Source organism: Ichthyophthirius multifiliis, assembly GCF_000220395.1.
Source record: "Ichthyophthirius multifiliis unplaced genomic scaffold scaff_1120509250279, whole genome shotgun sequence".
NCBI classification, from domain to species: Eukaryota; Ciliophora; class Oligohymenophorea; order Hymenostomatida; genus Ichthyophthirius; species Ichthyophthirius multifiliis.
The window spans coordinates 60769-75050 of NW_004086912.1; the positions used below are offsets into that span (position 1 = coordinate 60769).

The 14282-nt window shown below is 16.7% G+C and overlaps 3 protein-coding genes across 3 annotated transcripts, besides 37 other annotated features; 2 read left to right on the forward strand and 1 right to left on the reverse strand. All coding sequences in view use genetic code 6, as the record gives it.

Moving 5' to 3' along the window:
* The first annotated feature begins 942 nt into the window (after positions 1-942).
* Positions 943-1000: a microsatellite.
* Positions 1001-2270: 1270 nt separating this feature from the next.
* Positions 2271-2314: a microsatellite.
* Positions 2272-2311: a microsatellite.
* A 669-nt stretch (positions 2315-2983) lies between the features above and the next one.
* Positions 2984-3100: a microsatellite.
* Positions 3049-3081: a microsatellite.
* A 720-nt stretch (positions 3101-3820) lies between the features above and the next one.
* Positions 3821-3861: a microsatellite.
* A 238-nt stretch (positions 3862-4099) lies between these two features.
* Positions 4100-4129: a microsatellite.
* A 438-nt stretch (positions 4130-4567) lies between these two features.
* Positions 4568-4661: a microsatellite.
* A 198-nt stretch (positions 4662-4859) lies between these two features.
* Positions 4860-4933: a microsatellite.
* Positions 4867-4963: a microsatellite.
* Positions 4867-4971: a microsatellite.
* Positions 4923-4964: a microsatellite.
* Positions 4972-5434: 463 nt separating the features above from the next.
* Positions 5435-5469: a microsatellite.
* Positions 5470-5587: 118 nt separating this feature from the next.
* Positions 5588-5618: a microsatellite.
* A 186-nt stretch (positions 5619-5804) lies between these two features.
* Positions 5805-5838: a microsatellite.
* Positions 5839-6375: 537 nt separating this feature from the next.
* Positions 6376-6418: a microsatellite.
* Positions 6406-6443: a microsatellite.
* A 99-nt stretch (positions 6444-6542) lies between these two features.
* Positions 6543-6602: a microsatellite.
* Positions 6544-6602: a microsatellite.
* Positions 6603-6707: 105 nt separating this feature from the next.
* Positions 6708-7766, forward strand: IMG5_061640 (protein kinase domain protein; the record flags this gene model as incomplete). The annotated part of the gene is made up of 3 exons (XM_004037046.1): positions 6708-7023; positions 7215-7450; positions 7650-7766. The coding sequence occupies 3 exons, from the start codon at positions 6708-6710 to the stop codon at positions 7764-7766; spliced, it is 669 nt and encodes a 222-aa protein (XP_004037094.1).
* Positions 7594-7644: a microsatellite.
* Positions 7767-7780: 14 nt separating the features above from the next.
* Positions 7781-7879: a microsatellite.
* A 99-nt stretch (positions 7880-7978) lies between these two features.
* Positions 7979-8019: a microsatellite.
* Positions 7979-8022: a microsatellite.
* Positions 7983-8116: a microsatellite.
* Positions 8004-8115: a microsatellite.
* Positions 8073-8133: a microsatellite.
* A 391-nt stretch (positions 8134-8524) lies between these two features.
* Positions 8525-8600: a microsatellite.
* Positions 8601-9237: 637 nt separating this feature from the next.
* Positions 9238-9654, reverse strand: IMG5_061650 (hypothetical protein; the record flags this gene model as incomplete). The annotated part of the gene is made up of 1 exon (XM_004037047.1): positions 9238-9654. One exon carries the CDS (start codon positions 9652-9654, stop codon positions 9238-9240), a length of 417 nt encoding a protein of 138 aa, XP_004037095.1.
* Positions 9655-9746: 92 nt separating this feature from the next.
* Positions 9747-9789: a microsatellite.
* Positions 9764-9870: a microsatellite.
* An 11-nt stretch (positions 9871-9881) lies between these two features.
* Positions 9882-9916: a microsatellite.
* A 136-nt stretch (positions 9917-10052) lies between these two features.
* Positions 10053-10133: a microsatellite.
* Positions 10134-10248: 115 nt separating this feature from the next.
* Positions 10249-10300: a microsatellite.
* Positions 10264-10331: a microsatellite.
* A 416-nt stretch (positions 10332-10747) lies between these two features.
* On the forward strand, positions 10748-14056 carry IMG5_061660 (importin-beta n-terminal domain protein; the record flags this gene model as incomplete). The annotated part of the gene is made up of 3 exons (XM_004037048.1): positions 10748-11461; positions 11520-13741; positions 13796-14056. 3 exons carry the CDS (start codon positions 10748-10750, stop codon positions 13986-13988), a joined length of 3129 nt encoding a protein of 1042 aa, XP_004037096.1. The 3' UTR covers positions 13989-14056.
* Positions 11467-11512: a microsatellite.
* A 59-nt stretch (positions 14057-14115) lies between the features above and the next one.
* Positions 14116-14202: a microsatellite.
* Positions 14160-14198: a microsatellite.
* Positions 14192-14273: a microsatellite.
* The last annotated feature ends 9 nt before the right edge of the window (positions 14274-14282 follow it).

The following is a 14282-nucleotide window of genomic DNA, read 5'->3' on the forward strand; positions in this document are numbered from 1 at the left end:
ATTTAATTTATTGGATCATCACTAGCATTTTTTAAACAAAACTTAACTAATTTATCGATAATTCCTTTTTCAATAAACTTATATTTACAAAATAAATATATATATATTTTTATAGATTAATTATATTACTTATTATTCTAATACTTTATTTTCTTATAAAACTTCAATTAAAGATCTTTAGCAATCGATCAAATCTTTAGAATTATTTAAAGATTAATAAATTAAATTATTAAAAAGTTCATCAAAATCATAATTTGAAAATTAATAAAGACAATCTAATATATATCTACCTATGTCAGAATGTCTTTTTAAACCTAAAAATATACTTTTTATACCACCGTTTTCAATATTTGAAAACCAATCCCATAAAATAGATTGTGTTTATTATTAGAAATTAAAAAATATTTGATTTGCTAATATAGAAAATGTTTTTGCAGTTTCTTATGCTACTTCAATATTTTTACTTATAAAACCTATTTTTAAGCACTTTTAAAGTAAAAAAAATAAATTAAAATTTGTTAAATATTTATTTTTTACATTTAATGTAAATTACATATTTTATTTATTTTAATCTTAAACAAAAAAATAAATTAAATGCATGATATTTTATTATATATCCTTATATAAATTTATTATAGGACTATAAAAGTCTTTTACTCCTTTTACAAAAATTTAAGCTAAATATAAATTATTATCAGTGAATAAAATAGCAGCCTATTTTATATATATATATATATATGATTATGTAATTAATTATAAATAATTTTATATATTTTTATATATAACTAATAACATATAAAATATAAAATATTGTTTAATAATTTTATTTATTTTACTTTTTCAGGTGTTAAATTTAAATTTTTTGACAAAAGTATAATTAAATATTCCAAACAGCTTTTTGTTTCACTTACATCTTTATTAGCATCAATTTTTTTTATGTCAATTTTATTTTTTACTATTAATATTTTTTTTTTATATATATATATATATTTTTTTTACTTTCACATTATTTCATTATCGTTTTTTTATTAATTTTTTCTAATTATATTTATTATTATTCAGTATCCTAATCATAAAGATATTGAAAAAGTTAAATTATGGCATCCTCATTATTAGAAATAATATTACTTTTTAAAACAGGAGATATTTATATTTATATTTCAGAATAGCATTATTATAATATATTCCAATTATTTATTCTGTCTTAAGGTTTGTTAGAATTCTTAATTTAATCTAAAGTTGGATATATTACTTCTTATTTATATTTTTATTTTGTTAAAAGTACTAATAATTTTGCAAATAGCTAACCACTTAAAATTTAATTAGATGCTTATGTTTATAATTCAATAATATATTCTTCTTTTTAATTTAAAATATCTTTTTAGGATAATATTTTATTTTATTATAACCAATTATTAATATGAATTGGAATTTTCATTTTTTTATGTTTTTTTTGTTTTACAATATTTTATTTATTTAATATTAATTTTGTCATATAAATATTTTTTTATTCACTAAAATTTCAGAAAAAAAGAATTAATTTCTTGAGTTTTAAATTGTTTTTTAGTGGATATTAATTATTTTTTAATTCTTTTTAATTAATTATATTATATTTTTAGCGTTTCTAATTTTTAAATATATTTATTATATTAAAAAACAATTAAAATAATGTAAATCAAAACAAAAAAATATCAAAAATATTTTTCAAATTATATTTTTATATTTGTTTTAAAATAAAATGTTACGTTTTAATTTATTATGAATTTAGATTATAATTTATAATAATAATTTATTAATTTTTTAGTTTATAAATTTTAAACATATATAAATATTTTAATGTAAAATAAACTAAAATAACAAAAATAACAAAAATTATTTTTAATTAAATATAATTTTTTATAAATCAAAAACTTTCATAATTTCGAATATAAATAATAAACTGATTTATAATTTAAATTTAAATTTTAATAATTCATTTTAAATTTTGTTTAAATAAAATAACAATTTATTTTATCTAAAATTAATAAATAATTAATATTAAATATACATATTTAAACATAAATAATAAATAAAATATAGATAAAATAAATAATTATATAAAATAAGTAAGAAAAAAGAAAAATATATAATTATTTATATAAATAATATAATTAAAAATAAGAAATAAATAAATGAATTTTATATTTATTTTATATAATATATTTATTAAAAAAAAATATTGTTTTTCAAATTCAAAGCAATATAAAAAAATTGTGATCATAATTATAAATAAAATATATAAAAAATATATGAAATATAAATAAAAATATATATATTTAACAAACATCTTAAAATCATGTATATTTATTCAAATCTTAGCAGTCTTATGAGTTACTAGTTTTTTTAACATATTCAAATATAGCTTTATATTTTTAAGAATTTTTATTTTTCTCTTTTTTTTTGTAATTTTATTATAATAAAAGCATAAGCGTTTATATATTCAAATAAATAGATTATCTTAAAAAAAGATCATTTAATCCTTCATTTATAAGTTTTTAAGCAATATTAATTTTTAATTGAGTTATATAAACCATATTATGCTTTAATTATTACATTTAATAATCGAATTCTTTGTCAAAATTTTCCAATTTACTAATTATTATTTAATGAACTTTTTAATTTTCAAGAATTTCTAATTTTATTTCTTCATTTTCTTTAGTTTAATTATTACATATTTATATTTATTCGAGAAAATTTTAATTTTAATATTCTTCTTTACATTTATCTGTTTGTTAATTTTCTATTAGCTATGCTTAAAAAGAGCTATTTATTTTCAATTTTTTTTTATCATTAACTTGATTTTTTTCATTAGAAATGCTATCTAAAGTCGAATCTGATTAAATTAAATTTTTTTAACACTCATGAGTATTATTTTCTGTAGAATTTTCATTATCCTCTGTAGACTTTTATTGATATTCTAAATTTTTTAGTTAATAATCAATACAATTTTATTCATTTTTTTCTATATTTTATCTTAATTCATTATTTTGAAGATTTTAATTTTGTTCATTTTTTTTATTTTTTAGTTTTATTTATTTTTTACAAAATTTTAAGTTTTGTTTATTGATTTATTTTTTCTTAATTAATGTTTTTATTTTTTATTAGCATTTATTTTGTTTGTTTTGTATTTTTATATTCCTTTATATTTTTTTCTTTTATTGTTTAATTGGGGATTAAATTTATTAATTATTAATATTACTATTGTCTTAATAATTATGTTTTTAATTAATATTATTTTTTCCAATTTCTTTTCTTTAAAGCTTTAGAGATTTCAAAAATTTCTAGATATTTTATCTTTTTATATATGTAAAGATGTAAAATTTAATTATTATATTAATAAAATTATTAGCCAACATTATAACAATTAAAATTAAAGGCTCTTGTTATTAAGAAATAATTTCTAAAATATTTTATTATTAAATAACTATTATTGCTTAAATTAAATAAAATATAATAATAATGCATTTTCTTTTATTTTAAGAATTTAAGAATAAAATTATTATTGATATCAGAATTAGTTGTCTCCATGAGTTTTCTTAAAAATAGGATTTATATTATTATTAATATGATTTATTTTCATAATAATTTAGAAACACTTATAAGATTTCGTCAAATGAGTAAAAATCATTTATTAATAAAAAAGAATTATTGAATTCATTTGTTAATAATTTTATAAGAAATTTTGATATAGTTTAAATATTACATTTTTATTCTATTTAATTATTAAATATATGCATATTATTAAGATGGCAAAATTTTTTTTTTTTTGAATATTTAAGTATTTTTATTTTTTTGTTTGTTTTTATTTTTATTTAGTTTTTAATATTTTTAAAGAAAAACAAAATGCTTTACCGTTTTTAAATTATTTTTTTACATATATAGCGTTTCATTTAAATAAATACAATTAAACAAAGTAGATTTTAGTTAAAAAGTAATAATTATCATAAAAAATAAATTGATAACTAAAAATATATAAATACCTTTTATAAATTAAAGCGTAACTTTAATTATTTTTTATTAAGTTTATTTCATAATTATAACATTTTTTTTAATACGTAATTTTTTATATTTATATTTTTATCTTTATATTATAGTTATTTATAAAATTTTTATATAAAAGTAAAAATAAAATAAATATATTTTTTAACTATAAATTACATTATTTTTATATTTTATTTTGTCTAAAAAAAATATATAAATTCTCTTTAATTCTTAATTAATTTATTTTAAATTTAAAAAAATGTGATATTATTAAAAATATTAATAACAGTATTGTTTTTATTATTTTAAAAAATATAATGTAATAAAAAAATTAAAATAAAGTTACAAAATTAAATAAGTATTAAATTTATCATATAAATAATTTCTTTATTATCATATTATTATATTTTAATAATTTTTTAAAATAAAAATCTATTTATATACTTTTGTTATATTTAAATAGATATTATATGCATTAATTATTTTAAATTTTTACAAAAAATATAAATTTTAAAATAATTTCAATAAAATATTTATTTAAAAGTATTAAAATAATTTATAAAATTAAATATTAAATAAAATAAAAAATAATTTAAAAATAATTATAATAATATAATTATATTAATAATTTATATAATAATATATGCACTTTTTGTTATAAAATTTTACTAAACTTATTAGTAAAATAAATATAAAAGAATTTAAATTATATTAGTTTTAATAAATTATAATTATTTATCATATTTATTAAAAAAAAAAATTAAATGATAAATTAGCAATGATTGTATATTTTAAAAAGATGATAAAAACAATATAATGATAAAATACTAAACATAAAAATATCATATATATTAATATATATAATAATATATTAATATATTTATATATTTATATATATATATATATATATATAACAAAATATTAATAAATAAAATATATAATAATTAATATTAACAACTATATTTTAAAAAATAAAATGTAATAAATAATACATTACAATCATTAAAGTATATAATCAAATTCAAATAGGTATATTAAACAATATTTTTTTGAATATATATTAATTAAATATTATTATATATTTTTAATATTTACTTGATTATTGATTTTTTCTCAAATAAAAATAAAGCATATAAAGTTAAAATTTTTAAGGTTTTAAAAATTAGAATATATATAGTCCTCATATTACATATTAACCAGTAATTACATAATTACTATAATAATTTTAAGTAAACAATAATGTAGCTAATAATTTAAATCATAATGTTGTTTTGTAAAATAATTAATAATAATATATATTATACTAATAAAAAAAAAAAAAAAATGCAATATTTGGAATATTTAATTCTCCAAAATAATCAAATTAAATAAATTTATAAAATATTTAATAATAACATATAAACAAAGGATTTTCTTAATATAATATAATTAATTATAATTAATTAATTAATTAAATATAAATTTCGAATCAATAGTAAAACTTTTAAAATTGTTAATCTATATAAAATAATAATCTCTAATATTATAATAAATTATAGTTAATTGAAAGGTAAATTTTAATCAATTATTATTTTATTTTATTTTTTTTATTTTTTTTAATAATAACAAAAAATAAAAATTTATTAACAAATTCTTTTATTTATTTGAATATATAAATATATTTACTTAAACAAGCATTATAATTAAAATAAATATATATAAATAAAAGGAAAAAAAATTAATATTTTTTTTGTTAATAATTATGCACTTTTATATAATATAAAAAATATTATCAATTCAAAAAAAAATAAAAATAAATAAATTAAAATAAATAAATTATTAGTATGGATTTTGTATAAAATGCTTAACATAAGGGTTATATCCCAATAGAAATAGATAAGAAGATAATATTTCCAAGTTATGCAGATATATCAAAGTATATAATTAATGGAGAATTCGATTATAATTAATGTCATTTCGAATGCGTATTATTAAAATAAATTCCACAAATACAGCCAAATATGATGCAACCAAATATACAGCTTCAATAATAACAAAAGATAATACAATACGGCTATTTATTTAATGAATTTTTTGTAATTTGCAATGAAAAATTTAAAAAAATTCCTGACAAAGTAGTCGAATTGAAACCTAATTCAAGAATTGTTTGGGATTACAATAAAACTAGAATTCCTTTTAAGTTAATAGGATTTCATTTACTAGATGGAAAGGAGGTACATTAGTATTGCGCAGAAGAAATTTATTTAAATAAACTAAAAGGATTTCTTTCCCAGAAAATTTTCTAAGCGAGGCTTTAGGATGAATATGATGTTCTATCTTTAGTAGGAAAAGGAAATTATGCAAAAGTAAATAAAAAAAAATAAAAAATATATGTATAAAATAAAAAAATATATATATATATATATAAATATTTATAAAATATAAAACTAGGTCTATTCAATAAAACATAAAGTTACGCAAGAGAAATTCGCAGTTAAATGCTTCGAAAAGAAAAATTTAATGGAATTAGATAAAGGAATGGTAAAAAATAAAAATAAAAAAAACTAAAAAAACCAAAATTAAAAAATAAAAAAATAAAAAAAGCTTTCTATACACAATGAATTAAAAATAATGCGTGCACTGCGTGATCATCCAAACGCGATAAAACTATTTGAAGTATTCGAAGGAGAACACACATTTATTTCGTAATGGAAATCGTTGAAGGAATATCCCTATACGACGATATAAAGAAACATGCTTAACAACACTACCAAGAGCAAGAAATTCGAGAAATAATGAGAATGCTAATTGATGGAGTATGCTATTGTAATAATAAGAACATCATGCACCGAGATATAAAGCCTGAAAATCTTTTATTTGGTAAAAAAGGTAACTAAAACGTTCTAAAAATAGTTGATTTTGGTCTAGCTACATACGCAGATGAAATCCCTTATATTTTCCCAAAATGCGGAACGCCAGGTTTCGTGGCTCCTGAAATAGCGAATTTAATAGATAAAGCTTAAGGTTATTCTACTATATGTGATATGTTTCTGTAGGAGTAATTTTTCATATTTTATTGACTGGAGAACCTGTTTTCCCAGGTAAAAAATTCAATGATGTTTTAAAAATAAATAAAAATTGTGAAATCGATTTCAATAAAAGAGAATATGATAACCTAAGTATCTAAGCTAAAGATTTATTAATAAAATTACTAGAAAAAGATCCTTTAAAACGTACTAATGCTCAATAAGCTCTCCTACATTCATATTTTACTTAAGCTCATGGTATAGTAAGAGCAAATTCGAGTGATAATATAACCAGAATGAGTTTAGAAGATTTAGAAAATATACCGAATATTAGAGAAAAATAACAATCTATGTTTACAAAACCGCCTAGAATTCCTTATTTAACAAGAGAATAAGGAGATACAGAGGATAATCTGAATTCGTTTGTAACTAAAGATTAGAATTTTAATAAAAATTATAAAGATAATAATCATAATATTAATAATATGTATTATACAATTGGATCTATAGAAGAAGATTAAACAAAAGGATAATTTGGAAAATAAAATTATGAATTAACACCTAATAGTAAATATATTTTTAATAATAAAAATATAAATAAATAAAAATATTTTAAATATAAAGTTAAAAGAAAAGTTAGAGAATCAATATAGGAAGAACATGATGAAGAAGATGAAAACTAAAAATAATGTTAGGAATAATAAAAAATATATTAATTATAATAATAAAGCGAAGATTTGATGAAATAATAACTTTAATAATAATAATAATAATAGTAATAATAATAATAATAATAATAATAATAATAAAAATAATAATAACATTAGTAGTAATAATAACAATAGTAGTAATAAAAAGTTTATGGTTTATAATAAATATTACATCTGTAATAAAAATAATAATTTTGATATATTAATTTTTTTATTAATAATTTTTTTATTTTATTTTTTTTTAAATAAAAAAAATAATAAAAATAAAAAATATAAATAAAATATAATTAAATTTATTAAAATAATTATATAAAACATAAAAAAAAATAATAAAATAAATATAAATATAAATATATATTATAAATATTAATATAAATATATCTATATATTTAAATATTTATTATAATTTTTAACTTTTTATATCTATTGTCCACTATAATTTTCAATTTTATTAATGATATAAATATATTTTCAATATTTTTTTTTCATGATTATTAATTAGCTTTTAAAAATTTTATTTCACTATCTAATATTATTATTTTAGCTTCCATATTTTATAATTTATTTAAAACTTACACAGAGAAATCATCTAGTTTACTTACTACTTATTACAAAGTATTGCTTAATTAAGCTGTCATATTTGTTAATTGTTTTATTTTATTTTGCTAGTTACTATTTTCATTTTTAATTTTTTCTTCTTTATGTTCTTATTTATATGAATTTTATCTTATATAATTATAATTTTATTTCTAATATTCTTTATTTATAAAATTTTACTACTACTCAATATCTTATTATTTTTCGAAATTATTTTTTATTATATTTTCTTATTCTTTTTCAATTGTATTTTTTATAATACTTTCTTTTTTTTAGTGTTATTAAGATAATACAAATAAAGGTTATCTTGGCTATTCCTCTTCTGTCTGAATTTACTATATTATTTATTGTTATTATTATATTTAAGATTAACTATTTTTTTTTAGTTATTATTAAGTATTTTTTAAAACTATTTCTATTACTTCATTACATAAAATAAGTTTTTATTCTAAAAATTAATTTGTGAAAAAATTTTAAAAAGGTAAAGCAACTTTATATGAAAATTCTTTAGCCATTAATTTATAAACAGTTTAAATAAATTTAAGATCATTTAAAGAGAATAATTAGTATCCTTTATCTATTAAAGAATTGTAAAATTCTTTATTATATTCCATAATAGCATAATGTAAAATATTAAGAAATATAATTGGATTTTCTTCATTAAAATTTTTAAATAGAAGCTTTCTACTAAAATTAATTTTATGAATATTTTTTTTTAGCAATTCGCTTTAATTTTATATATTCATTTTTTTTTTATTTATTAGTTTTTCTTATTTCTTTTTTAAAAAAATATAATATTTTAATATTTTTTTAAAAAAAGAATTATAATTATTTATTTAAATTAATAAATAATACAATAAAAAAATAATTTTCTAATTTTTTAATCAAAAAATAATATTTTTCTTTCAGTATTTATTAGCTATTTCTTTTAATTTTCTTAAATATTCTTTATTTTACATGTAAACAGGTGTAATAGGAGATTTTTATTCTAAAGCTCTTTTAAAAGTCTAAGCATCATTAAAAAAGTCTTTAACACGAAAAGTTTTTATTCTCATACCGTCGTTTGAATCTTTTGCATATTTTTCAATTGATTATTAAATGCTAGGATTTCCATCATATAATATTTACAAATATCTGCCCACTAAATGTCTTTTTCCATCATTACTTTTTAATTATCTATTTAAAAGACGGTCTCCTAAAATGTTTGCCGTTCTTACATTACCTCCATTATCTAATATTTATTTTGATACAGTTTAAATTAACCCTAATGTGCCTTTAGGATTGTTTGCTTTTGCGATTACTATTAATTCGTATAATGGCATTATTTTATTTTATTTTTTAATTTTTTATTAACTTAAATTAAATTATTCTATAATATAAATAATTTTATTTTTTCTTATATTTGTATCTTTGTTTTATTTTTATGTAAATTATATTTATTATTATATAAATTATATATAAATATAAATATATATTATAATTATTAATTTATATATAAATATATATATATATATAAATATATATATATATATATATATGTGTTTCTTTTTTTTTTTTAATATTTATATTTTTTTTTATTTATATAGCTAGAAACTTTTTTTAGCTTAAAAATTAAGATAATATTTTATAAATTATTAATTTAATAGAGAATGTATAAATATAGTCTGATAATTTTTATAAATTTAATAAAAAAGAATATCATTATTTATATTAAACGAAATAATATATTTTATTTTAATCATATAAAATTAATTATGTTTAATTGCTAATAATATAAATACTTACATATATTTAATTGCTATTATTTTTTTTTTATTTTTTTTATAATTTTTGAAATTAAATATATAATGATTATATAAAATATAAATTAAATGTCATACTTTTTTTTATATATATATTTTTTATTGTTATGTTATAAAAAAATATACTATTTAATAAAAATAAATATATTATTCTAATAAATAAAATTAATTATAATTATTTAATAATTAATAAAATTTGAAATAATTATATAAATACTTATTTTTTAAAAAATGTTATTAAATATTATACAAAACGGATATAAATAATATTATTATATAAGTTTTAATTAAGTTCATAATTTACACATATTGATATTTAGCATAAATAATAAAACTTAACATAATAATACATAATATCAATCTATTATTTTTCCTTATAAAATAAATATACAAAGCTAATTTTAATTATAAAAAATGTACAAAATTAATACTAGAAAAAGGAAAATCTATTAAATACAAAAAATATATATAAATAATTATAATTTTAACCTAAAAATAAAATTAATAAGAAATAAAAAAAAACATAATATATGTATTATAAAAAAATAATACTTATAATTTTTTTTAAAAATAAATAAATATAAATTCTAGTAAACCAAAAAAAAAAAAAAAAATGGAGGATATAAAATAAGCCATAAACCTTTGCGTAAAACCCTAAAATCAGCAAGAAATAGAAAAAGGCCAATAATTTTTAGAATCCTAAAGCTTACAACCTTAATACATAGTAAAATTACTAGTAATAGCCGAAGATACACAACTCGATATAAATATTAGATAATTCTCATTAGCAAACTTAAAAAACAATATAAAGAAATATTGGAAACCGAAAAAAGATGAGGAACCTCGCTTTACTGAAGAAGATAAAAACACAGTAAGAAATAACATATTAGAAGCTTTAATTCGTTCATCTACTATTGATAAATTATGCAAGCTTTACACAAAAATAATATATGATATCTGCGCTTACGACTATCCTTAAAACTGGTCAGATTTTGTTGACTCTGCAATATAAAAATTGACGACATCTTAAGATGAAAAAGAAATTTATGGATGTTTATAATGTTTACTTTAAATTTTTAGCCATTTATAATTTGAATTAAATGAAAGAAAGCCTTTAGATGATTTAATTTTGAAAACTTTCCCTGCTTATTAACTTCTTTTATAGAAGCTTATCCCTGTATATAATTAAGATAATGCTTATCTTTTAAAACCTATCCTAAAATCATTTTTCATGACCATAAATCTTTAATTATCTATTCATTTATAAAAACCAGAAGCTTTAGATGAATGGTTGAAATTTTTCAAAATGTTAATAGATTCTATTATGGTTAAAATAAAAAAATATATAATCATAAAATAATATATATTAATAATATAAAAAATAGCCTTCTGAATTAACATCACCCACAACTAACCAAGAAATAATGGACTAAAGAAATAAGCATCCTTTATGGAAGAATAAAAAATGGGCTGGCCGTATAATAAACCGCTTCATAATAAGATACTCTAATCTAAAAGTAATCGAAAAAGAACTCATTCCATTAGCCGAATGGTTAATAGAAGCTCATATGCCTAAATATCTTGAATCTTTCCTTAACTAATTAGTTTTATCCCAAAAACAATTCATAGGTAACGCTACAATTCACTTTTCATTAAAATTCTTAGTAAAATCTATCCGATTTTCTAAATTATTTACCATTCTAGTGCCTTATATCGAAACTATTCTCTACGACTGTCTTATTCCCCTATTAAGTTTCACCCCTAGAGAACATGATCTATGGCAAAATGATCCACATGAATATATAAGATAAGAAGATGAATTTATATCTTCTGATGAATTAAATAGCCATAAAATAATAGCTACAGAACTGATACTCAATCTAGTTAAAAACGAATTTTCTAAAACTTAATACTTACTCTAACTTCTCCCTTATTGTGTATCTTATTTAGAAAAAGGCGTAAATCCAAGAAACGAGTCTTAGTAATTATCCCTAGCTACTAAAGACGGAATATTTTTCTTAATAGGCCAATTAAAAGACATTATCATTAGAGAAAACTCTGTAAAAGATTCATTGGAATTGCTACTCTAAAAATACGTCTTTGTAGAATTTTAGAATTAAAACGATATTATAAAAGCCAGAGCATGCTACTTATTAGGTAAATATGGTAATATTGACTTCCAAAACCCCCAAAATATAATTCAATCAGTCTAAGGTATCACTTCTTGTATGGCAAATGCAAATCTTCCGGTCAGATTTAAGGCTGCTTTGGCTTTAAATACTATAATTTAACAAAAGCAAGCCAAAGAATTAATCAAAAATCACCTCTAAGACGTTCTTAAAATTTACTTGAAATTGATGGATGAAATCGACAGTGAAGAACTTGTGTCTGCCTTAGAAGGTTTAGTAGAATAATTTGAAGATTAAATAGCACCTTTTGCCTATGATTTATGTTTACATTTAACTTCTGCTTTTTTCAAATATATCCAGAAATTATCCGATACAGAAAAAGATGAAGGAGAAAGCGAAATGGCAGCCTCTTAGTGTATTTATGCTATAGGTAAAATATATTCTTCTCCGATTTCTTAGTAAGTAGTTTAAAGCCTAGAATCATTAGTTTTACCAGTCATAAATACTTGCTTAACAAAAGAAAACTGTTTTATTGATGAAATCTTACATTTATTATAGTAGATTGTATATAAAAGTTAAAAAATATCAGTTGATTAATTCTTCTATTTCCCTATTCTCACCTATATTTTATGCGGAAAAGAAAACGTGGATTTATCAAACATTAAAGGCCTTAACGAAGAATAAATGAAGCTTTTAGAAAGTGCAGTTATAGGTTGGGGATTAGAATATGTAAATGAAATAGTAATAATATTGAAAAATTACATATAAAAAGGCGATGAATTATTCTGGAATGCAAAAGATATGTTCGGAGTTTCTTTCTTAGAATTAATATTTTTAATAGTGAAAAAAATGTACTTTATAGGCACAAATGGAAAAAACGATGAAGATGAAGGAGGAATGATTAGTTCAATTTAATTATTTTATACTTTAATAGAAAATAATTTAACTTCTGGTAAAATTAACGGAGTTTTATTATAGTAAATTATCACATAAACCTTATCTAATTTAAATAGTTCGAAAATTAAATAAGATGTAGCAGTTGCTAATTTAGATACTTTGTCTCTTTGTTTGTATTTTAATTTTCAAGAAACTCTTAATATTCTATATAATCAATTAGGAGTCTAAGATTTTTTGAAACTTTTCAATAGATGGTTTTCACTACTTTAATTTTTCAAAAATGATTATAATAAATAGAGAATTCTATTAGGATTCTCTACTTTGATATCTTATCCCAATTTGCCTAAAGAGTTAGTTGATTTAGTACCCAGAATTTTAAAGGAGTGTGTTAATATTACTACCTAGATTATCTAATTAAGAGAAGATGAAGAGTTTGAAGAAGATAATAGTTAAGATGGAGGTAATAGTACAGGCGATTTCGCAGATATTGGATAATAGAAATAAAAATATGAAAATTAAGATTATGATGATGATTTCGATGAAAACTTTGATCCGTTTTCCAAATATAAATATAATTATTGGTAATTATTATTATTATTATTTTTATATTTATTTATATATTTTTTATGTTTTAGTTATAACTGTCCTCTTGAAAACGTTGATGAAATTTTATTTTTAGAATAAGAACTAATAAAAGTATAAAGTAATAGAGCATATTATACTCATTTAACAAATCTATTGTAAGATTAAGATAAACTTAAACTTTAAGAAAATATAAACTAAGCAAGAAAGGATTACTAAGAATATCTACAAAATAATTAAAAATGAATTTAGAATTAAAAATATGTGTATTTTTACGATTTTTTTATATTTTATAGATTTTAATTAGTTTATTTAATAAAATAAATATATTTTTTTAAATATATTTAATTATATTAATTATCAATAATAATATTAAATTATAAAAAAATTAAATTTGAAAAAAATAAATAAAATTATAAAAGAAATTCATAAATAAAAAATAAATTATAAATAAAATAAAAAAATGATAATAATAATAATAATAATAAAAATAATAATAAAATATTAATAAGAATAATAATAATAATAATATATTTTTAT